At 39.6% G+C, this 26135-nt stretch overlaps 1 protein-coding gene across 5 annotated transcripts in view; it reads right to left on the reverse strand.

Annotated features, from left to right (window-relative positions):
* The window catches only part of PDE3B (phosphodiesterase 3B), a 93726-nt gene that overhangs the window by 18650 nt on the left and 48941 nt on the right, over positions 1 to 26135 (reverse strand). For 4 of the 5 annotated variants that reach the window (XM_042439280.1, XM_042439289.1, XM_042439308.1 and 1 more), the window contains 6 exons: positions 25722 to 25970; positions 23797 to 23936; positions 12504 to 12610; positions 8737 to 8941; positions 7432 to 7508; positions 1168 to 1292 (listed from right to left, as the gene is read on the reverse strand). In XM_042439280.1, the coding sequence (XP_042295214.1) occupies positions 1168 to 1292; positions 7432 to 7508; positions 8737 to 8941; positions 12504 to 12610; positions 23797 to 23936; positions 25722 to 25970 (903 nt within the window). The remainder of the gene's footprint in view (positions 1 to 1167; positions 1293 to 7431; positions 7509 to 8736; positions 8942 to 12503; positions 12611 to 23796; positions 23937 to 25721; positions 25971 to 26135) is intronic. The other variant, XM_042439317.1, reaches the window with a different exon arrangement.

Consider the following 26135-nt stretch of genomic DNA (forward strand, 5'->3'; position numbering starts at 1 on the left):
CCAGAAGTGGTGCCATGGCAGAGAGAGCAGAGGGGGGCTTGGTGCTTCTTTTGGCTTTCCCCAGGATATACTAAGCCAGTGGTTGTGAATCTATGGCATGAGTGCCAGAGGTGGCACTCAGAGACCTTTCTGTGGGCACATACACTGTCGTCCCAGCACAGAGTTTGCTAGAGTTTGTTACTAGAAAGCCAGAGGGACATGGCACTTTGAGATAAATAGTGGGTTTTGAGTTGCAGTTTAGGCACTCGGTCTCTAAAACATTCGCCATCACTGTACTAAGGCTCTTGCCTTTCACCACTCTACTCTGAGAAGGGGGTGGTTTCTTTTCAATAAAAATCAAGGTACAATACTTACATTGACCTATAAGACAAAGGTTAGTAACTACTACACAGAATAATGGGGCAATTTTATGTCATCTGATTCTTAACACATATACATAATCAATGTAGAAAAGAATAAAACAATTTTCTAAGGCTCCTGGTTAAAAAAAAAGAAAAAAGAAAAAGAAAAGCCTAACCAGAGCAGACTCACTGACCAAATGGAACTTACAAACGTTGACATACCAAATTCTCATTGATTTAATGTGTCTAACTTTAGTTGAGGTGAACAAGTGAAACAAAAACAAAATACAGTAACTGCTCTATACAAACACACACACAACTTTTTTATTTCACATCAGGATAATGAACTTGGACCAGCACTGTTGTATTTATAATACGTCTATCATTCAGATGCACGACACACATCCTTTACTCTCTTTCTTTCTTGGCAGGAGCCCCAAGATATTCTTTAGTTTGTTTCATAAACTCAAGAAGCTATTCTAGCTACAAAATTGCAAAGCACAAAAGTGGAATAACATTTGACTACTATTTGGCAACTAAAATCTATTCTGTTCAAAACCCATGGATTTGATATTTATTCCTGCCTTCTCTTTGCTTCTTTTTTTCAGTGAACTCCTCACACTTAATAGGGTATGTCCACATGGCAGAATTAAAGCAGCACTTTAACGACTTTAACTGCCATTACTCTATTCAACAATATCTTAGGATTTGTAGTTTTGTGAGGCAGCACAAATATATAAAGGAGGTGTGCTATATAATATAATATTAAACTGCTTATTAAATCACAAATCACTTAGCTACTGTATTAGTATAATAATACACTTACCTCCAGTTGATTACTCTCAGTTTGATCTGTTTGATGATTGTGATTTTTTGTTTCTCCTCTTTCAACTTGTTGTTTTTCTATAAAGTGGGCTGAGTCTTTTGAAACATCACTATTTCCATCTTCACCTTAAATAATGGCAAAAAACGCTAGCAGTTTAATTAAAATAAATTACTAATCAAAAGTGATAACTGGAAACTTGCACTCTGTTACATGGCACAATACCACACATCTGATTTTTTTTTCTTTGGATAAAGTATGAGCTATGGCTTTATTTATTGAGATGATTACCTCATCTTGCTTAAAGAAAAAATATATCCAACTAAAGTGGTCCCTATTTTTTAAGAAAGCAGAAGAGGTAAATTTGTTTCTTCACTGTAGTATAAGTAGGAGTTCACATGATTCAACACTGCACCAACAAAGAAATTTTACCTACCTGTACTGACCTGTTCTCATCAATTGTTTATGTGACAACCTTCCACAAAACAGTAACTGAAAGGAGGAAGTTTGCTTACCTGTAGCTCTAGTACTTTGAGTGATCATCTGTGAATGCACTGAAATGAGTTTTGAACCTGTATAGAGCCATGATCAGAACATTCCAGAAGTGAGTAGCTTTTGACAGGAACCAAGAACCACTCTCTGTGTTCTCCCTTCAGTTCTGTGTCTACCACAAATAGAAAACAGGCAAAATATAGAAAGAAAAGGAAGGAGGGTGGGTTGTGTGAGTTCAGATGACTGCTTAAAGAACTACAGTTATAGGTAAGCAACCTGTCCTCCTCATCTGTTGTTTTTGTGTGAAAATGGGAAAATTACCAAGGTAGTTTATCGCAGGTAGGTTCTATGTTTTACCAGAAAAAGCAGAAAGGACAGTATGTACAAAGGAAGTGTCAGCCCTTGGCCTCACATTAACCTAGTAAAATGGTTAACAATCATCATCCATAGTCATTTGGGACAGAGACAACCCCAAGGAAGGTAGTAGGTATAGCTAATTTTCACAAGGAGTGCCCTCTAACATCATTTCAGAAAGTAAGACAAGCCAGTTCACATGAAAGAGTTATCGTCTACATCATTCACTTGGATAACTGCTAAGAAGATACCAAAAGACCTATCTTTGGCTCCTCATTCCAGAGGAGAAACTTCCAGGTCTATCTATACAGAAAACTAATGATCTTCATATATTCAAGGAATACAAAGCTCCAGTGGGTAAGAGGGGTCCTTAAGCACCTCACTGAGATGATTACTTAGCATTGGAGAGTAATCTCCTGCAAGAATAGATTACACATCTGTAACTGTGGTTCTTTGAGTGGTCATCTGTGAACTCACAGAAAGGGGCTCTTGTGCACAGAGACACACAAGGAAGTTTCTAGAGCTGAGTGGCTTTTTAGCAGGAACCACCCTCTGTTGTAGATACTTCAGTGCACCAAGCTACTCTCCTCAGTCCACCACAAAAAGAATATTTGGCAGGACATGAGTAATGGTAGGTGAGCAGGTTGTATGAATTCACAAATGACCACTTGAAGAACCCCAGTTACAGGTAAGCAACCTATTCTTCCTCTTTGTGGTCTCTGTGACTCAGCACAAATGGATAACTAGCTAGCTGACTTACCAGAGATGGGGGATATACTGTACTAGCCGTGAAGAAATCACGAAACAACCTAAGAGAGAGTTACAGTACAATCTACACTGCATAATAAAGGTGGACTGTTGAGACCACATGGCAACAACACTCATGTAATGAAAGCAATTAAAGCTGTCACTCTTTCAGGGTATGCTGAAAGACCCAATGGTAGGAGCAATTTGGCTAATTTGTATATTAACAAAAAGGAGTGCAAAATCCATTTAGACAGTCTTTGAGAAAATACTGGCATCCCCATCTTTGCACCTCCATAGCACTGAAAAAAGTCTGGGAAATTAACTGAAGTGCTTGGTAAATGAGTCACAGAAGTCAAGGGCTCTATGAATGTCTAAGGGATGAAGAGATGATTCCGTAGCATTCAAAGGGTTACACATGACAGTTAGAAGAACGACTGGATGGTTAAGATGGGACTGCAAAATCACTTTAGGAAGAAAAAAAATACCTGGCTGTTGTACCACCTTGTCCTTACGAAAAGCCAGGTAAGGAGGATCAGATCTCAGGACATACAGCTCAGAGGCCTAATGAGTCGATGTGATGGTCACAAGGAAAGTGATCTTGAAAGATAACAGGTGCAGTCAACAGTTTACACCCATTAGCTCATAGAGACCACACTGGTACAGATGGTGCAATCAGATGGTACAGATGTTTCATACCCTGGAAGAATCTTTTAACAAGTGGGTACACAAACAGTCAAGGACTGTTGGTATGGTCCTAGCAGTAAGCAGAAATGACAGCCAAATACACTTTGAGTTATGAGAAACACAGGCCTTTAGCATAGAGGAAAGTCAAGAACTTCAATATCAGAGGGACTTCACAAGACAACAATGGAGTGGTCACAGCAGCGTGAGAAAAGTCTTGGATTATCCCCCCCCCCTCCATTTCAGGGCATAGGAGTATCATGGAGAAATTTTATGAGCTGCTGAGAAATAGCCATGCAAAATATGTAATTGCAAATTTATTTGCTAATCTGCTACTGAGTAAAGGCACCTGCCTACTATGTCTACTTTCTAACCCCAGAGGGATAGAATGGGATTTCTTACCCCAATTTGTCTGAGTGGCCTCAACAATGATAGGTGGAGGTTCTGAAAAGAAATGTAGCCCCCCGCCCCCTTGCCGGATTCTGTCTATTCGAGATGTGGGAGGCATGGGAAATGGTTTAGCTCATTATTTGTGGATGAGCTCCAACAGAGATGTAGATGTCGAGTCTGAATCATAGTCATCAGATGGTTCCAAAGGTAGTTACTGCTGTGGACTAACAGAGGGTGGAACCACTGACAAGGCAGAAGACAATGCCAGAATTGTAGATGTTGATAGTAACAGAGCAGCAGAAGATGAGACTGGAAGCACAATAGCAGCACTTACTAACAGCAATAGCACTTTACATTTCTATACTGCTTCATAGTGAACTAATCACTCCCTAATGTCCCCAACAAGCTGGGCATTCATTTTATCGACCTACAAAAAGATGGAAGGATAAGTCAACCTGGAGCCCTGAAGGAGCCAATTCGCAACGTTGTGGCTGCAGTACCGGCATTTAACCACTGCACTACCAAGACTCCCTCAAACACAAGAAATAGAATGATCAAGAAAGAAATTAAGTAGGGTATGATACTTTGTATTAGAGCAGAGTACACCATCATCAGCATCATAGAGATTGAAAGAATCAGTGAAACCACAGAGGGAAATCTTGAAACTGGCCATTGTTCTTGGCAGACATGACAACGGAAATATTGAGGAACAGACAAGGATGGTGCAGGTCTGTGATGAAGTGATAAAGCCAAGTGCTGTCTAGGAGAATCCAGTGGTATATGCTCCCAAGGAGAATGGGACCATCTTTAATAGAGTTGATAACGCAAACTTTGTTAAGACACATACTCTCTATGGTAGTACTGGTCACAGTATGAGGGCAAGTGAGAGTGATGAGAGCCTGGATGCTTTCTCCACATATGCTCATGCTAATATTAATTGATAAATGAAACAGCTATATACAGAGAATCTTCCCAATACTGGTAATCTCAGTACCATGGTCTTGATGAAGTATAAGACCTCTGTATAGCTGACTGGTTGTAACCACTACTTATTGTAGTGCACTGATTGTAACCACTACCTATGTCATGTAAATTACTGCAGCTCTAGATAGCAAATTCAGATTTCGGTCTTCTCTGTGATGGAGGTAAAGGTCAATGCCTAGGCAACACCCGAGAGGCTTTGTGAGACAATCAAGCATGGTGCTCTCCAGAAGATTAAAACTGACTGGTTGCAGGAGCCATTGTCAGAATTGTTGGGGCCATTGTCAGAATTGTTGGGACTCAGGAGCAGTTAAAGGCACTTCTGAAGGAGGAACAGATACAAAAACTGAGAGAACTGATGCCAATGGTGATTACAATGTTGGTATTGATCAATGATTGTGCCTCAAATTCTTTTTCTCCTTGAGGGAATTAACCCCTTTGTCCCTCAATAATGAGCAACCATTTGGGGAAGTTGACCTCTTCCAGCTCAATTTAGTGTGAGCTTTAGTCAGCTTTTACCCATGGACTGACTGAGATTTCCTCCACCACCAAACCCACAGTAGACTGTAGGGCAAGACTCCTCCATAGAAAGTACTCGAACAGTCCATACCAATGGTTCAGTGGGCATCAAGGTTGTCAGAGTATTCCAGAATGCTGTTGACTTAGAGATGTCAAAAAGAAGCTGAGGGAAATTGCAAGGAACAAATACAGCACACCCGCGCCATACATGAGCGTGCTTTACGTGGCTTGAGCATACGCGCTCAAGCCGCAGGGCGCGGCGCATCCCATTCAATTGCATGGGTGCGCGTGCCCGTTCAGCCCTGCGCGCCGCCGTGCACAAGCCCCATTGTTTACAATGGGGCTTGAGCATAGGCGGAATTCGCCTTACGTGGAGGGATCCGGAACGGATCCCCGCATAAGGCGAGGGCCCACTGCACAGACATGTTCAGTGAAAGGGTGGGAACTCTAACAGGAGAACACTGAGTGAGCTCTAGATGGTTCAGAATAGTCCATGCAGGTACAGGAAATTAAATTGAGACTAAAAGGATAAATTGTTTGTCTTAAGAAGCAGGTTTAATTACATATTCATTCTAATCAAGTTTCTCATAAGTAATGATTGTAACCACTACCTATGTAAATAACTACCATGTAAATAACTGCAGCTCTAGTTAGCATTAAGTCTGATAATGTCTATTAATATCCAAAATTAAAATTTCCTGACTCCACTATAAAATAATTCCAGTACAAACTTTGTGTGACCACCAGGTTACACAGGATTCTTCTCCTCTTACAATATATAGTTTGAGGTTTTTCTTCTCTCAAAATTATCTCTTTAACCCTTTGTCCTTTCACTGGCCCCGATTCTTATCCCAGTCCACTCTCTTAACAAGTGACTCAGATATGGGCTTTTCTATTAAGTTTTTTTAAAAAAGTATTCTTGGTAGTGTGCTTTTGATGTTCTTATTTATAAATTACTTCAAGCTACTCCTTGGTAAACAAGAAGAAAAATAACTTATTTACAGACAGAACTTAATTTAGTATCTTTTTTGCAGTTGGTTCTCAAAGTTTGTTGTTACAATGTGTACATCACTTCTCTTGTTACAAATGTCTTTGTTCCACTACCCTAACTGACTTGGTTTCACCTGTTTTATTTCTTTAAATACAAGTTCCACTAAAGCCCTTTCATTAGGAGGATAAATCCTATGAAAGTCTAGCTCTATTCACAAGTCACAGTTCCCCAGAACAAGGCAGTCATGAGCCTCTCTAAACTGGCTCTTCACTTCTCAAAGACTATAAAACTCTCAGCTAATATCAATGGACACTCTTTGTCCTTTTAAATCTCCCTTTCCTACACGGAAGTCTGAATCCCACTAAGGCTAATCTCTTCACTTCTAACTGCACCTATGGCAACACATTCATCAACTTCACTGGACTTCTGTCCATTTAAATCTTTCTTCCTTACATGGGAGTCTGAATCACATTAAGGATTAGTACTGAAACCTCTTCTCTGTTTAACAGTACATGACACATTCCTACACTCTTAACGGCTCCTCCCCCTTTTTAGAGGTGTTCATCAGGCAGGCCCCCACCTTTTCGTCAGCCTGCCCCTGATTGGCTATTGTGAACATTCCACTTTGCCAGTGTCTCTCCGCACTTTGCAATGGCTATTTTATAGGAACCTTTATAGAGCAAGACAATATGAAAACCTAACTAGAATTTGACATTTCCTATGGTAATTTATGGGAAAATAAATTACAATTTTGATGCAAATATCTCAATAGGTGGGATCAAAGTTCACCTCCCATAAGGTGGAAGGGACTAGATTTCAGCACTAACTCCCTACTATGCACAGGTGTATGATAATCTATTTGTGTGAGGCAAAGATACCACAAAGAATAAGCAAAAAAAAAATGAATCCCCTCCAATTTTTAGAGTTCCTTCACTTGAAATTTTGGATTCTAGCCCACTGAAGATGAGTCAAGATCACAGTTCTCAACACATATGGAACACTTCTGCTAGGTACAGAAATGTATCTTCTACAAATATTAGTCAGTAATTAAAACAAAGGATACGTGTGTGTGTGTGTGTGTGTGTGTGTGTGTGTGTGTTTCATAATCCCACCTGATCTGTGGTTTTGATATTCTGTTACGGATTCAGATAACGAGGCTGCAACGGTCTTGAATATTTGTCGTCCACAACTTATGGAAAATAAAGCAAGATACAATTGTAATTTCTCATTTCTTATCACAATTTTCTGAATATCATACTATGTTTCCTTAAATATCATACAGACAAACCAGAGTTAAACTAGGGGTAACTCCTATTCAGAATATCCTCAATTAAACAATTTTATTTGCACTCAAGAAAAAAGGGTTCAAGAAAGGTAAGTGAATAAAGCATCATTATACCACTGGACTAAATCTTTAGGACTAAATCCCACTGTTCATCCCAAGTCAACAGACCCACTGAATTTATGTGATTTACATAAAGTGTTGGCTTACATTTGTTTAATGGATCTAACAACTGGACTTAACCCTTAGTTACCCACATCTAACTTAACTATCTAGAAGACTTAATGTAAATAAGTTGGGACCTTGGGGTACAATTTGAGTTTCCCAGGGTGTTAACCCTTTTAAAGGGAAACAAACAAACAAACAAACAAAAAAGCAAGTATGAAAGTCAAATCTGTCAGAGTCTAGCGTTCACTAGCAGTACAGCAGAAGTGTGGGTCAGATTATATTTTAATATGCTTTCCTAAAATTAAAGACTAACTCAAAGAAAAAAGAAACCAATTATCATGGCTTTAATAAATATACACATAACAAAACAAAAACCTAATCTAACTGGAGTTAATATAGGAGGAAGAAAGCTGTTAACCTTGCTCAGAGGAGAACTGTTACTGACTGCTTACTGGCAGTTTAAAATATTCAGAAAAAGATATTCAGAAAAGAAGAGGGGATGGAGGTAGGCCCTATCTATATCATGAGGGGAAAGAGAATGCATAGGCTTCTTCCAACAGGTCCCACTGATTTCAGTAGGTCTAGTGTAGATAGGATAACAGGACAACTATTTTTTTCAGGTGTCAGTGGCCTGTGTTTTATTAATAAACAGTATTGTATATAAGAGATGTCTATAAAGAAGGAAATACAAGGATATTCATGCAGTCTTTTATGTTACTGCAGCCCGCTGCCAACTAGATAAGCATGAAAGGTAGTAGGGTTAATAAAAATAAGAGGAAAACTAGTCAAAATATGAAAAACATACTATAAAATGGTTGACCTATGAAATAAGAATAGTCTGGGACCAATCAGAAAGTTATGTTCACTTTCAACCTTCTACTGTGCATTTACCCATGGAAGTATATGATAGAAAGTTAATTTTAAAAGTTGGTATTTAAGTTTTGATTAAATAAACAGAGAACATTACCTGCTACATGTATAATGTGAAGATGTTTTAAATTGTTGCTGAAAATCTGAAGTACTAAAGGTGCATCCCAGAGATTTATGCATATTAACACTTGGCTTAGTAAGGAAATCAGCAGTGTCAGGAAATTCTACAGGTGACCTGTGGTATCCACCAAAGAGAAATCCACTACTAGGAGAAGTCACCGGAATTAGATTCTGGGAAGTTCCTAATATTAGAGTAGGGTGTGGGGAAGCCAAAGAAATAAAATATGAGAGGCTCAACACATGAAAAACATCCAGTAGTCTGATAGCATATTTTTTAAAAAAATATTCTAACATATAACATGTGTATATGGGTGATTCCAAAACAAAGGATGCTTACTTAAGTGACCATTTTTTTTGCTATGTCTAGAATTTATATTAATCCAATAATCATCTGTTTCATATCTTATATATGCTATTAGGAGTGTTATCTCTCAAATTCAAACATACACACATAAACACAACATGGGTGTGATTTAAGATGGCTTATTAAGGTTTTAGACAGTTTGTTTCAATACTTGCTTAAGAATACAGCCTGAAAATTTTCAGAAACTCAAAGATGGCTTGCTAAGTTGAAATCGTCATTTATATGCTTTCATGTTTTCAAATGCTTTGTTGTTATGCAGCCAAAAATCACACTATGACAAAATGTATCATCTCAGCAGTAAAGAAGAACAGGAAGCCCTTCACCATGTGTGAATTAGGAAAGGAAAGGAAAGAAACCCTAGTAACTGCTCTTTAGGAATGTGCATTAAATAAGTACCTGCAGAATACTGTTTATATTAAGGGTAAAAGTTGTTCCTTAATTATACAGTGTTCTATACTGTATACTGTATGGAACACTACACACAAGCTAGAAGTATCAACAAACCCATTGTAACTCTCAAATTTGTCCAAATCCAAAAACATCATGGGGTGAAAAATCCTAAGTGCTGGAGGATATGCAAAAAAACCTAGTGAGCACTAAAATTGCTCAGTGGCCACAGAATGCTAATTAGTAAGAGGTGGAAAATGGAAAACCTAGGGCAGACGGCCCTTTTAAGCCACCGTCCGGGCAGGTTTAGAGTGTCGTGAATCCACCCTGAAGTTGGATGGCTGCCCAGAAGTGGGTGGCTTCATACAAACAAACAAACAAACAAGCTTAATTTATATACCGCTTCATACTGCCTAAGCAGTGTCTAAGCGGTTTACAACTGTAAGCTAATTTGCCTCCAACAATCTGGGTACTCATTTCAGCGACCTCGGAAGGATGCAAGCCTGAGTTGAGCTTGAGCCCTTTTGCTGGACTTGAACTTGCAACCTTGTGGTTTTGAGTGAGTGGCTGCAGTACAGGCATTTAATCACTGCACCACCAGGGCAGTGTTTACATGCCACACACCACCAGAGTGTTTGAAGCTGCCATGCCCAGTAGAAAAAGGAGTGGATCTTATTTGCTCCTGTTTCGGCTGGGTTCAAGGCAGATTGGGAATGCAGAGTGTGTTTGCTGCGGCCACAATCCATCTTCAGAAAGGTTGGCTTCAAACCGCCCCTTCCACCCCGTCTGTTTCCCCCTAAGTACAGTAATTGGGGTGTGCTTGCAGCAGTAGTGGCCACAAGCTGCTCCAAGCCACTCATCTGCTTGAGCCCATAGAAAAAGTAAATAATAATAATGAGAAGATGCTATTTAAAGAAGAAGCACAGTAGATTTTAAAATTAAAATCTTTAGATTCTGGAGAACTACACGAAGAACTTGATCTCCTTCCATTTTTGTAAATTCACTTAATATTTTTTTTTCTACTCTGGTTGCACGATACATCCATCTCACTCCCTTTTCTCTCCCCCTTTTCTCTGACCATCTGATAAAATAAATGATTTTTTTAAAAACCTTGAGGCTGGTTTACTTGTTTATTTTCAGTCTAGTAAATGGAATGAGATTTTCAGCTGCAGAATTTCTGCACTTACATTTTACAGTATATTGATGTGTGTATGTAGACTTTAAATAGTATTATATGTAGGTTATCATTCTGTGTTGTCATTTTGTTTTGTTTTTTAATTTTATATTTATATTTGTTTTTATGTTTTTCTACAGCCCCTGAATAAGGTGTCAGAACTTCAAAATCAATTACTAATCAATCCTCACAGTTCCTATAGTTACTGCTCATCTTGCTTAGCACTGAAATATATACATAGGCTGAAATTTGTTGGGTTTTTCCAAAATAAAAAATTAAAGCAGCCATTCACTGAGCATTCCTTTTTTGTGTGTTGATTTCATTGGGTGCTCTGCAGTATTTGTCTCTTCTTCCTCACGTTCATTGGATTATCAAAGTTGACTTCACAGCAATTAAAAACAACATAATTCTTACCCCTGTTGGGCTGGGTAATTTTTTTAGGGATTTAATTTAAGGATACATACACACACACTGACTGTTATTGGGGATAAAATTAAGTTTGCATGTTTGAACAGAGTGTTTAAGACTGATATAAGTACTATACAATCTACATGTAGGTACAAGTTGAGTGTCCCTTACTCGAAATGCTTCGGACCAGAGACAAATTTGGATTTCAATATTTTTTGGATTTTGGGATATCTGCATATACACAATGAAATATTTTGGAGATGTCTAAACATGAAATTCATTTGTTTCTTGCACACATACACATAAGCCTGAAAGTAATTTTATCCACAGTATTTTAAATAATTTAATAATTTAGTACATGAAACAAAATTTGTGTACACTGAATCATCAGAAAGCTAAGATATCACTATCTCAGCCACCTATATGAATAATTTTGGAATATTTAGGGTTTTGGAATTCAGGAGAAATTATACTTAACCTGTACTTTGCAACATAGGTACTATAAAACTGGCTCCAGCAACAAAATGTTACTGTGAGGAGTTTTTCTGGTTCTTTTTCTCCCAGCAAACAGGTAACATTTCATACCTGCCTAACATGTTCAGCCATTTATGGGATGTTTTGGGAAATTAACTTCCTTAAATTCCTCCATATAAAAACTTCAGGCTTCTGCTAAGCATGCTGATACTATTCTTCTGTTTACTGATAGTGCCATTTTGGTTACATAAAGATAGGCACTCAAAATGTTACAGTGTGAACTTCTTCCACCCAGCACGAACCATCAGTCAACATACAGTGGACAGCATGTCCATTCAGAACTTACTGTTTTTGGGTCCAAACAGACAGGCCAAAATAAAGCTGCTTCAGGTCACTTCATATGCTGTTTAAATCATGCATGAATCCTAAGAGGCCGGAGGCCACGTCAAAGCCATGGTTCAGTCCTGAAGACTGGAACGCAGCTTTGGCACAGCTTCTGGCCTCTTAAGATGTGTGTGTCATTTAAACAGCATGTCTCCAAAGTGACCTGAAGCAGCTTTATTTTGGCCTGTCTGTTTGGGCCCTTTGTTTCCACTTTAGGGCCCCCAGAAATTGTTGATACTTCTAAAAACCTTGGTTTTCCCCAAACATACTGCTACCCTTACCACCACTTGCATATGAGCGGTTTTCTGGTTACATAAGCAACAGGAATCATAGTCTGAACATTTTAAGAAGAGGGAATTGCTTAACTGATATCCATTAAAGTCCTTTGTAAAGAATAAACTATTTTATCAGAATAAAACAGATACTCTACCTAGGATGCACTTATAAAAATAAAAGATGATTTTATGTGGGATGTTTGCTGTTATTTTGCATCACTCCAGATGGTTTTATAGCTGATAAACAAGTTAAAAGAAGCAATACATTTTTATCCTACCAGCTCGTCTTGATCCAATACTGTGAGCCAAAGTCACTGAAGATGATCTTTGTTTTGGTATTGTCAACAGGTTTGTGCTGAGAGGTCCATTAGAATAAGATGCTTGGCTAATTGAGGGGGGGAGGGAACAGAAAAAGGTCTTGTTTTTCTGCTGTTCTACTTACTTAAAATGTAGATAAACACACATTTTAATGTTGTAACTAAAAGAAAAAAATAGACCATAAATGTAGTAGTGGAAGTTATTAAAAACACATCCTATAAACAAATATTCCTAGACATGAATACCAAAATAGATACATTAAAAACTGATAAAATCAGGAAGATATAAAACACACGTAAGAAAAATCCACAGTTGTCCAACTATTACCTGTCATCCCCTCTGAATAAGAAAATATTTTTAAATGGAAATGGTTGACTGACACCCTGTACAGACTTGCCTGAAAGGCCGGCTGGGGGGGGGGGTGTGGAGTTGGGGCATGATGCCTACACGATGCATACTCCGGCTCTGCTCCCAGGGTAGTGTGATGCTGTGTGCTGCACCACATGGCATTACAGCACTCCTCCGGCACTGAGTCCACACAATGCAGTGCCGAAGGAGCACCATAAAGCTGCGGCACAGTGGCTATGTGCCAGGGTGCAAAAAGGAGATGATTTTTGTGGCTCCTTTTTGTGCCCTGGAAAGGCCAGATCGGGGCCATGGCGTGTGGTTGCCACAGCCTTGATCTGCCTGTCTAAGGGGCACCTGGAGGCCAACCCTTCGGGGCTGTGTGCACAGCCCCTGGATGACACCAAAGGCCTTCCTAATCCAGCATTTTGTTCACAGTGGTTAAACAAATAATTATACAAGGCCAACAGTAACTACAGGAAGCCAAGAGGATTCTGCCACTCATATTCCCAAATAAATGACAAACAGTGGATATCAATACAGGTATCAAAAATAAGGCAACCACGTAATCCTGAAATATCAAATATGACAAACATACTGCCTTTCCAAATATTATGATTTGTATTCAGCATTTCCAAGAGTATTGAATACAAAGAGCAAGAAGGCATTTTTCATAAACTCTTCCTTTCCCCTAGGTCTGCCTAGAAAGCTAATATTGGGGGGGGGGGGGTTTGGAGGGGTGGAACCAGGTTGCGATGTAAGAAGTTAACTATTACCCCTACTTTGTTGCATTGGAGCTTCTAACAGATATTAGATCATTCTAAGAACAGAAAAAGTACTGTCATTGACAGAAGGGACATTCTGAATTCAATCTAAAGAAATATTTATAAAAATATTTAAATATATTATATATATATATATATATATATATATATATATAGAGAGAGAGAGAGAGAGAGAGAGAGAGAGAGAATGGTTAATTAGTAATTAAATTAAATTGGTAATTAAAGCAGCAATCATAAAAGAGCAAGCCCCATTATATTAAATGGGCATTAGTTAATGCACAAAATTGTTAACTTAAAATAGACAGTAGGCCCTTCCTATCTGCAGGGATTTGGTTCCAGACCCCTTTGTGGAGAGAGAAAGAAGTTCTTAAAAGATACCAGTTTTACTTGAAGAGTCATAACCATTACCATAACTTATTTTCACTGCTAACAGTTAATTACTGGAACATGTACAATCTGGCATCACTGCATTTGTACTGGATGATTCAGCTTACACATCACAACAAGCCAGCATTTCTTTGAAACCATGGCTTGAGTTTGATTAGCATTCTGCTAGTGTATACTGTCAGACTGGTCTGGCTGAACTAGATAATGCTAAACAAACCACAACCCTTCTGTCCGTGGCTTGTTTAGTATGATGTCTGAATGTGAAAGGAGCCAGAACTGCAGCTTGTTTCTCTACCATGAGATAAAGAAAGAACTCATCATTTGATCCTGGGCTATTTTGCTAGCTTGTTAAAGAGAAACAAGCCAGAAATCCCAAGGCTGTCTTATTCACAGGATCTGGTAGTTTAGCTGCTCTGAAGTGATGTGCAAAAGCCCTAATGGTGAATGGGCTAAAATAATTTGCTAACTAATCTTCCAGTCTGATTCTGAGGAAATAGATTTAAGTCTACAAAAGCTCATGCAGCTCACTTGTTTCTTTCAGTTAGTCTCAAAGGTGCTTCAAGATCTCTCTACATACTTCCAATCTGCTCTTTGAAGACATTGCTATACCCATTGAACTGGGAAATGGTCCTCCAAATATTTTGGACTTCAACTCCCATAATCTCTGATCATTGGCTAACTTGGCCAGTGCCTCTGGAAGCTGAAATTCAAAACACGTGGAGGTTTGAAAACCACTGCCTGAATGCTTTATCACTGCACTTTTCACATTTATCAACAGGTCTTTCTTCAGACTGTAGGCTGATTCCTTCTATTTCCTTCATTGCTGCTGTTTTCTACGTATCCAGTTAGAAGTAGCATGTGCCAGTTTAATTTTAACAGCAACAATCCCTTTGGAATTCAAGAAGCACATCTCTGATTTGTTCCTTTCAATAGTTTCCATGTCTCTTTCCCTTTCAACCTCCCCCCCTTTCCCCCAGATCTCCCCTCCTATTCACATGTAGGCACAAAGCTCAACTACAATCCTCCCTTCACCTCACCGCCATACATCCCCTTGTGATATAACCTTGGCACAATACCCCTTACACACTAACAGATCCTTCAGATTCTCTGAAGATGCCAGCCACAGATGCTGCCGAAACATCAGAAAGAAACTCTGCTAGAACATGGCCAGATAGCCCGAAAACCCCACAAAAACTATGGATGCCGGCCATGAAAAGCCTTTGACTTTACAACAGATCCTATTCTTACTCAGACAATTGGAACTCACTGAATAGGACTATAAGAAAATACAGTAATATTTTCTGTATAGTTTGAAATCCCTTACTACTTACATTACGTGTACATTGCCAACTTCTTCAACAGACAATCTTACTACCACTAATTTTGTAAAATACTCACTTTTTTATTGAGAACAACTATTTAAATACTTATTCATATAGCTTTACAAAAACTTAAACAGTGCTGTCAACAAGATGAAACTTGAGTTTATTGCACCAATGTATATTTAACATTAAAAAGCTTGATCAAGGCTGTTTTGTGCTTTATTCAAATTAAATGCTAAGGAAATACTTTACTATCTGTACTTTCCAGTTTTGATAACTGATACTGGCAGCTATGTTACTAAATGATGCCATCTGCTGTTGGAAAGCTTGGCAATACATACAGAGCACACAATTTAATACACGTTATAGATCTAAGATCTTCAGAGCCTGGAATCTTATTTTCTGCATAAAATGGATTATAATACACTTAATATGAAACTTAAAATTTCGACTCCCTCTATAACACCTGTATGATCTTACCTAGGTCCGCTAGTTGGGCCCACTTTAGATGTCTACTTTAAAAAGCTGTAAAGTTAATTAACTATTTGTGAAAAATCATAACATTAAACACAATCTTCTTATTTCATTAATCAGTGTTATTTTATGTTTGTTCCTTTCTAGAAAAAATGTTGTTGCATGTTGTCACTATGTAAACAAAAGATCAAAAACTGGATGAAATATGTTTGCTGTTTTTATTAAATTACTGTATATTCCGGCGTACAAGACTACTTTCTGACCCTCTAAAACGGGGTCAAAAGTTGGGGGGTGTCTTGTACGCCGGTAAGAGCACTTACCTGGTTGTCCTGCCAGCTTCCAAAGCCCTGCAGAGCCCTTTGGAAGCCGGCGCGGGGGTTGCCTCCCTGGCTGCCGGCTTCCAAAGCCCTCTAGAGCCCTTTGCTTTGGAAGCCGGCGTTGTGGGCATCAGGCCCCCTAAACTTGGCCTACAGTAGGCCAGGGCACTGCCTGCATGCAAGGCAGGCTTTGAAGGCCTCAGCAAAGGCCTGGGGTAAATAAAAATAAAAAATGAGAGAGAGAGAGAGAGAAATAGAGAGAGAGAGGGAGATAGATAGAGAGAGATAAATAGATAGATAGACAGATAGATGAGAGAGAGAGAGAAATAGAGGGAGAGAGAGAGAGGGAGGGAGGGAGAGAGAGAGGGAGAGAGAGAGAGAAATAGTTAGATAGACAGATAGATGAGAGAGAGAGAGAAAGAGAAATAGATAGAGAGGGTGGGAGGGAGATAGAGAGAGAGAGAGAGAAATAGATAGATAGATAGATAGATAGATAGATAGATAGATAGATAGATAGATAGATAGATATAGAGAGAGAGAAATAGAGAGAGAGAGAGATAGATAGATAGATAGATAGATAGATAGATAGATAGATAGATAGATAGATAGATAGATAGATAGATGAGATATATATATATATAGAGAGAAAAATATATAGAGAGATAGATAGATGAGAGAGAGAGAGAGAGAGAGAGAGATAAGCAAGCAGGCAAGCAAGCAAGCAAGGCAAGATTAGAGAACGAGTTGGGGTAAATGTAGTGATGTTTTTTAAATTTTTATTTGATGTGCATTGGAAGAGGGGTGGTCTTATACGGCAAGTATATCCCAAACTCTATATTTTAACTGGAAAAGTTGGGGGGTCGTCTTATACGCCCAGTCGTCTTATACACCGGAAAATACGGTACATGCAAAATATGATAGGTGATATTAGTAGCATTACGGACAAATAATCCCTACAAGTGATCAAGAGACCAAAAACTGCAATGAAGTGAAATACTCACCCCTTTGGATATAGAAATAAAAGTTAATATGAATTACCACCTAAAATGGTCTATTCCTCCCATTTCAGCATCCTGTCTACTCTAAGGAAAAACCTGTGGACAAATTCTTTGATAAACATCTTACAGGTAGCTGTATTTCCAGAAAAATTATTTATTTATTTATTTATTTATTTTTATGTTTCTCCCGCCTTTCTCCCAAAATGGGATCCAAGGTGGCTAGCAACACATATAAAACACATTAAAACAATTAAAATTGGAAAAAAAATAACAAATTACAAATATAAAAATTAAAACATACAAAGTTAAAAACAGAAATCTAAAGCCAACTCCCTCATCTCCCAACAGAACAAAGTCTGCAAGATCTTAAACGGCCTGTTTAAATAAAATAAAAATGTCTTCTGAGGGGGCTAGCCTAGTCTCCTGTGGAAGGGAGTTCCACAGGGTGAAAGTAGCCACTGAGAAGGCTCTCTCTCTCGTGACCTCACCAGGCGAGCCTGGGATGGTGGTGGGACCAAGAGAAAACCTTCCCCTGAAACATGATATAAACTATGATAAAGTAATTTTGGTGGGGGTTTTTTCTTTCTCTCCCGTCACCCCCCTCCTCTTGAGTTTTTCAGAATTTTTTTCCTTTTCATTCTGCCTTGCTCATTTATTCCACTAGGAATTTATTTTTACCAATATATTTTTCCTTTCATAGAATCATAGAATCGTAGAGTTGGAAGAGACCACTAGGGCCATCCAGTCCAACCCCCTGCCATGCAAGAAATCCAAATCAAAGCATCCCTGACAGATGGCCATCCAGCCTCTGTTTAAAGACCTCCAAGGAAGGAGACTCTATCACCCTCCGAGGGAGTGCATTTCACTGTCGAACAGCCCTTACTGTCAGGAAGTTCCTCCTAATGTTCAGGTGGAATCTCTTTTCCTGCAGCTTGCATCCATTGTTCCGGGTCCTGTTTTCTGGAGCAGCAGAAAACAAGCTTGCTCCCTCTTCAACATGACATCCTTTCAAATATTTAAACAGGGCTATCATATCGCCTCTTAACCTTCTTTTCTCCAGGCTAAACATCCTCAGCTCCCTAAGTCGTTCCTCATAGGGCATGGTTTCCAGACCCTTCACCATTTTTGTCGCCCTTCTTTGGACACGCTCCAGTTTCTCAATGTCCTTTCTGAATTGTGGTGCCCAGAACTGGACACAATATTCTAGGTGGGGCCTGACCAGAGCAGAATACAGTGGCACTATTACTTCTCTTGATCTAGACACTATACTTCTATTGATGCAGCCTAAAATAGCATTGGCCTTTTTAGCTGCCGCATCACACTGTTCACTCATGTTCAACTTGTGGTCTACTTGGACTCCTAGATCCCTTTCACACGTAGTTTCATTCAGCCAGGTGTCACCCATCCTATATCTGTGCATTTTATTTTTCCACCCTAAGTGCAATACCTTACATTTCTCCGTGTTGAATTTCATTTTGTTAGCTTTGGCCCAGCTTTCTAGTTTATTCAGGTCATTTTGAATCTTGATCCTGTCCTCTGGGGTATTAGCTATTCCCCCTAATTTGGTGTCATCTGCAAATTTGATAAGTATGCTCCCAATTCTGTCATCCAGGTCATTGATAAAGATGTTGAATAGCACTGGGCCCAGGACAGAGCCCTGTGGGACCCCACTGGTCACTTCTTTCCAGGATGAAAAGGAGCCATTGGTGAGCACCCTTTGGGTTCGGCCGGTCAACCAATTACAGATCCATTTAACAGTTTCTTTGTCTAGCCCACATTTTACAAGCTTGTTTGCAAGAATGTCATGGGAAACCTTGTCAAAGGCCTTACTGAAATCAAGATATACTATATCCACAGCATTCCCTTCATCTACCAAGCTGGTAATTTTATCAAAGAAAGAGATCAGGTTTGTCTGGCATGACTTGTTTCTCTGAAACCCATGTTGACTTTTTGTGATTATGGCATTGCCTTCTAGATGTTCACAGACTCTCTGTTTAATGATCTGCTCCAGAATCTTTCCTAGTACTGATGTCAGACTAACTGAACGATAATTGTTGGGATCCTCTTTTTTCTCCTTTTTGAAGATGGGGACAACGTTTGCCCTCCTCCAGTCGGCTGGGATCTCCCCTGTTCTCCAGGAGTTTTCAAAGATTATTGCCAATGGCTCCGATATTACATTTGCCAGTTCTTTTAATATCCTTGGATGGAGTTCATCTGGTCCCGGAGACTTAAATTCATTTAGATTAATAAGGTGTTCCTCTACTATCTCTTTACTTATTCTGTGCTGAAATTCCCCTATTCTGTCCTCTGCTCCATTATCCTCAGGTTGAGCACCCTTTGCCTTTTCTGAGAAGACTGAGGCAAAGAAGGTGTTGAGTAATTCTGCCTTTTCTCTGTCTTCTGTTAGCATTTTGCCATCTTCTCCACGCAGTGGCCCTACCGTTTCCTTCTTCTTCCTTTTGCTGCGGACATATCCAAAAAAGCCCTTTTTATTGTTCTTAACCTCTCTAGCAAGCCTAAGTTCATTCTGCGCTTTAGCTTTTCTGACTTTACCCCTACACCTGCCTGCTATTTTTTTGAATTCCTTTTTTGTGATTTCCCAATTTTTCCATTTCTTATACATGTTCCGTTTCAAACTCAGCTCCGTTGAAAGTTCCTTAGTCATCCATCCTTGTTTCTTGAGACACCTCCCGTTTTTCTTTCTCACTGGAATGGTTTGAAATTGTGCCTTCAGTATCTCTCTTTTGAGAAACTCCCATCCGTCCTGAACTCCTTTATCTTTTAGTATTTCTGACCATGGAATCGCCCTCAATACTTCTCTAAGTTTACTGAAATCCGCTCTCCTAAAGTCTAGGATGCGTGTCTGACTATGCCTGGCTTCTCCTTTCCATTGTATAACGAACTCCAAGAGAACATGGTCACTTCCACCTAATGATTCCACCACTTGTACCCCATTAACCAAGTCATCCTTGTTGGTTAGGATCAGATCTAAAATAGCTGACCCCCTTGTTGCCTCTTCCACCTTTTGGACCATGAAATTGTCTTCCAGGCAAGTGAGGAATTTGTTAGACCTTGAGGATTTTGCTGAGTTTGACTTCCAGCAAACATCAGGATAGTTGAAGTCGCCCATCACTACTACATCTCTCCTTTCTGACTGTGTGGTCATCTGTTCTAGAAAGATATCATCCAATTCCTCAGTCTGACTTGGGGGTCTGTAGTAGACTCCCACCGTAACATCCTTGTTGTTTCCCTCCCCTTTGATTCTTATCCAGATGCTCTCCACCTGGCTTCCATGATTGATGTCCAGGATCTCTTCACGGGTGTAAATATCTCTGACATATAGTGCTATTCCTCCTCCTTTCCTTTTTGGCCTATTTCTCTTAATAAGGTTATACCCCTCTATTTCCACATTCCAATCATGAGACTCATCCCACCAGGTTTCAGTGATGCCTATTATATCATATTTGCTTTGTTGTACTAGGAGTTTGAGTTCATCTTGCTTATTTCCCATGCTCTGTGCATTAGTGTAGAGACATCGCAGACCTTGGTTCCCTTTTACTTGCTGCCTGTGCAAGTTTTTTTGCCTCCCACTGTTGGGTCCTTGCACTGTTTGCCTTGTTTCCTCTATGTCAGTTTGACTATTTTCGCCATCCCTTTCGCCTTCCTTAATATTGTCTCCCTTCCCCTCGGACTCAGTTTAAAGCCCTCCTGATCAAGTTTTTGAGACTGTTGGCAAAGACATTTCTTCCAACTTGCGTGAGATGCAACCCGTCTGTTGCAAGAAGTCCCTCCTCATGGAACCGCAGCCCATGATCGAAGAATCCAAATCCTTCTCGGCGGCACCATCTGCGAAGCCAGTTGTAATCAGAGGATCACTTATACTATCATACCCATTGTTCTTAGCACTTGATAGATACATTTCTTATCTACTGTTCTGTTGAAGTGGTTATAAATTTTCTCTTGGTTTATGAAGAGATGGAGTCATTTCTTCACAGCAGCAGCTTGTGAGTCAGTCTTTTTGAGGCATCTGTTCTTCCCCAATTACATGGGCATTCTCTCAAAGCTCTCTCTGAGAAGTTTGTTTCCATGTGAAGTTTTACTGAGATGTATCTTATTGTACTGTTGTTATACTTATAAGTAGGCGTTTTAGTCTGTATTTAGGCTGTGCACACCGGCATCTTTGGCCAGGTTGGGGGTCAAGTCGGAGAGTAGCATCTACACGATGCATGCCCCAGCTCTGCCCCCAGGCAGGCAGCTTCACGGCGCTCCTCTGGCACTGTGTCTGAACAATGCAGCGCCGAAGGAGTGTTGTAAAGCTGCGGCAGCATGGCTGTCCAAAAAGAAGCCACTTTTTGCAGCTCCTTTTTGCACCCTGCAAAGGTCAGATCGGGGCCACAGCATGCAGTTGCAGTGGCCCTAATCTGGCTGTAAAAGGGGCAGTCTGCACAGCCCCTATGCTTCTTTTATAAACTATTATCCCCAAAGGGATTGTTTTTAAACCTTTATAATGAAACAGTAATACATTAAACATTATTGCAAAATATTTTAACTCCTAATTTTATTTTACATGTTTACCGTATATACTCAACTATAAATTGACCTCAGGTGTAAGTTGAGGTCAGGTTTTGGAGCCAAAATCATGGATTTTGCCATGAACTATGGATAGATTGAGAGTAAAACTTAGAGGCTCCTTCAGTGTGTGTATGTGTGCATAAGGCAAGAGAGACTCTCATTGAGGCTTTTTGCTTCAACATTTCAGCTTTCGTTTCAGCCAGACACAACTATTAAACAAACAGCAATATCAGTAAATCACCCGGGACTCTTTCTGCTTGGCTCCAGAGAGAATAAAACTCCTCTCTGCACTGCACTGGGAAATCTGAAAGAGCTGCTATCATATTACCATAGTGACTTGTAAATAAGTCGACCTGGTATTTTTGGGTCAATTTTTGGGCATACATTTTTAGAATTATAGACAAGTATATATGGTAGATAGTGCCACTGAAGGAATTCTGCCTGGACTATGTAGAGCAGGGGTAGGCAACTGCACAGGGGGTGGGGAGAATTTACCTCCCAGTGCCCATTAAACAGTCCGCACCTGTGAATTTCAGCATGCCTAAAGTGGGAAAAGGAGCAGAACCAAACATTATTGGAGAATTTGAAGCCACGCCCTGGGGCTAAAAACCAGAGCAAACACCAGGATAGTTCAGCTTAGCACGGAGGATGAGCACCTTCAACCCTGCATATAAACACCCTGACGTGAGAGCGAGTCTGAAGAAGCAATGCATCCTAACACTAACCCTGCATATTAACACCCAGATGCAAGTGTGCAGCTACGGCAAAGCAAAAAAATGAAAGTGCAACAACTCCAATGGATGTCATTACAATATACACAAACCAGACAGTTCAACAGGGGGGCATAGGGTGAAGGGAGATGAAGATGACATGTATGAGGTGCCTCCATGATTGTGGTTTGCCACTGTACTGCTCGCACACCAATACTCTGTATTGTATATGCATCGCACATACAACTGTGTGGCCATTCAAAGTTGCAGCAATCCAATGGGATGGCATCTCTGCAAATGTGAGAGATACTTAGGAGTCATTGGTGATTTTTTGTGTGCAATGGTGTGCATGCATGGTGGGGAAGCAACAAAAAATTACTCCACAGCATGGCTTGATAACGTGCCATTTGGTCAGTGAGCCATGCTTTTTTTGAGAAAAAGCAGGATCGAGCCACTTTTTCTTGCCCATCTATTCCGGGCCTTTGCTGACCTTGATTTATATCTATACACACCATATTTTCTTTTTAAAACATGGTGTAGACTTGGCCCTCCACATTTGTGGCTTTGACTTTTGTGGCTTTGATTATTTGCGGTTTTGATCAATATATTCTCTCTAAGGATCTCTAGGTCCTCCAGCACAACAGTGCTATTTATGTAATAAATGCCAGGTAAATTAACTAACTCTAACAAGCAGTTTTGATTATACTTCCTTCTCTTTAGGCTGATGTGCTACAACTATAATTCTGGGCAGCCCCCAAAATTAAGAAATGCATGAAGAAAACATTTCAAAGAATTCCTGGTACTCTCTCTCTCTCTCTCTCTCACACACACACACACACACACATGCACACACAATTTCAGGGGGAAAAACCTCTCAAAAAATAATCATCTCAGAACTTAAAACACATAGGATATTACCAGTGCTGTGTTTCTACCTCCAAAATAGAGAAAGATGACACAGCTTAACCAATAATGGGCTCCTTGATTTTCTCTCACCATTTAAGTAGTGATTATATAGTAAACAAGTTTCAATTCATCTTTGATCGTACTTTTCTTTAAAATGTGAGGTTCAGAATTAGTGGTTGCCATCCAATATTTATTACATATCAGAATGCTGTGCTTTGGATATCCTAGAGATTAATGAAGGAATAAATGCACACACTACTGATTTTAACATTTTTATGACAACAATACTATACCTCTTTAAAAAAATCAAAATTCCAAATATTTTCTCAAACGTTTTCCCTGCCTTCAACTCATTTTTTGATTTCATCTGAAAATTTAATATCAATAATAGTAAATAAGTTGGAATCTTAGAAATTCTACATTAATGGCATTCTTACCTTGAAGCATTACACTCGTGATGTGCTCGTTTGCCATTACTGCGTTCCCACCTATACAATGGTTCAATAGGCAGTAAGCCTGATGCTCCTGAACTCCGCCTTAACTGTGGAGTTGGTAAACTATTTCGGCTGTTCATTGTCTGTTGAATGAGTTAAGAATGGTGGTATTTTTCTACAGCAATATATAGCTTTATTCAATACATGTATTATCTAGTTTAAATCAGAGCTGCACATCTTCTAAGGATCCCATTTTCCCTTCCCAAGATCTTGGCAAGTTGTACCCTTTTTCCTTCGACTCTCCCCGATGCCCCCCTGGAAGAAATTCCCTCTCCCCAGGTCAAATCATGTTCCCTTAAGTCTCTGGAAGGTGCCACTTGGCTTTTAAATTTAATTTTGCTGCCCCCTGACCTGTTTTATTTTTCCAAAGTTATGTTCAGAAATAGGATGCAAATGGCCTGCAGTGTCGAATTTGTTACAGGATGCAATTTTTCAGAGTTTTTCATCAGGGGGTTAGATAGGTTTGTCATGAAACACATTTGCATTAAAGCATAATCCAAATAGCAAGCTAATTTACATTTAAGTGAATATTCAGGAAAAAATGTCTGAATATTGGATAAGTGTCAGGCTTTTCTATTTGTCTTACTGTCTTTGGTGATGAGCAGACAGGCCAGGATAGCAGGGACCAAGCCCACTCTATCCTGCCCCATGTCAGTCCTAAGGCCAGTGTGGGGATAGGTAGGTGTTTACATGCCCGCAAGCCCACCCCCGCACCATGGACCCACTACCACCACGTGTCCTTTATATGTCTCTACCATTGCTGCTACTGAGAAGACTCCCATCACAGCTTCTGACATGGAAACATGGCACCAGGCTACATCCATGTGGCCAGGCTCCCTCTTTCCATATCAGATCATAACAGGAATCTTCTCAATTGATGCAATAGCAGAGGCAAGTAAGGGCCTTGCAGGGCCATCTAGCAGTTGCCACGGAGTTTCCTAGAAACTCCACAGCAAACAAGTGGGCCTTTTTGACCTGCATTATGGACCGTTTGAGCCAGGATCAGACCAGAACCACTGGACTGTCATCTGGTCTGTCCAATCCCAGCTGAGAGCTATTGGCCTGCATCATCCAAACAAGGCTGGGAGAACACGAGCTGTTTAGTCAGTGCATAGCGTCCCTTTAGCTTCTTGAGGGCCAACATGGTGTACTGGTTTGAACGCTAGATTACAGTTCTGAAGACCAGGATTCAAATCCCCACTCAGCCATGGAAACCCACTGGATCACCTTTGACAAATCACATTCTCTCAGCCTCAGAAGAAGGCAAAGGCAAACAGCTGTAGATCACAACAGGAAGACAGGTGAAAGAGTAAACCAACCAATTATTTGACTTCATGCTTGGGTTCATGGGGTGGACATGTAATAAAAGGCAGTGGATTGTTCCTCTTTCAAGTTTAGCCCAACCCTCATTTGAAGTGGGACAAATTGTAAATAGCTCTCACACAGCGTCATCAAATCATGCAATACATAGACACGATTTTTATTGTTATTTAAAGTTGTTGTTTACAATCTAAGATAGAACAATGTGAGCAATTACCATGTGGATAAAATATCTGGAAAAGCTTCAAGTTAGTAATAGCAGCTTTATTTATATACCACTTCATACCGTACCAAGCAGTCTCTAAGCATTTTACAACTATAAGCTAATTGCCCCCAACAAGCTGAGTACTCATTTTAGCCACTTCGGAAGGATGCCAAGCTGAGTTGACCCTGAGTCCCTGGCAGGGATTGAACTCACAACTTTATGGTTTGTGAGTGAGTGGCTGCAGTACTGGCAATTAACTACTACACCATCAGGACTGTTGTAAATAATACATTAGACAATATATTAATTTGTCAAATGAAAACTGAAATTATAATATTTTTACCTTGTGCAGCTTACGGTCTCCTCTGTCAGATGTGTCTTCCATTTCTGGGGATGCATAAAACCCAGGAAATGGAGTAAAAGGGTTAATTTTTGGTTTGCAACAGCCTGAGAAAGTACTTATTAAGCTATTGATACTTCGAAGTGAAGAGATCACATGTGGAGGAAGGATTGGATCATTCAGGAGATCAGACACCATGTTGCGAGTCTCATTTAGTACAGAAAGATCAATTCCAGTCCCATTGCACACATTCTGAAATAGAAAGAGTGAGCTATTAACAGCAACAGCTTTTTATTATTATTATGAGGCTGAAAATCAAAATATTAATCAAAACAGAAATAGAGATCATGGATGTTTTGTTAAGATAAATAATAATAATAATAATAATAATAATAATAATAATAATAATAATAATAA

This window comes from Sceloporus undulatus, chromosome 1 (genome assembly GCF_019175285.1).
Source record: "Sceloporus undulatus isolate JIND9_A2432 ecotype Alabama chromosome 1, SceUnd_v1.1, whole genome shotgun sequence".
NCBI lineage: Eukaryota > Metazoa > Chordata > Lepidosauria > Squamata > Phrynosomatidae > Sceloporus > Sceloporus undulatus.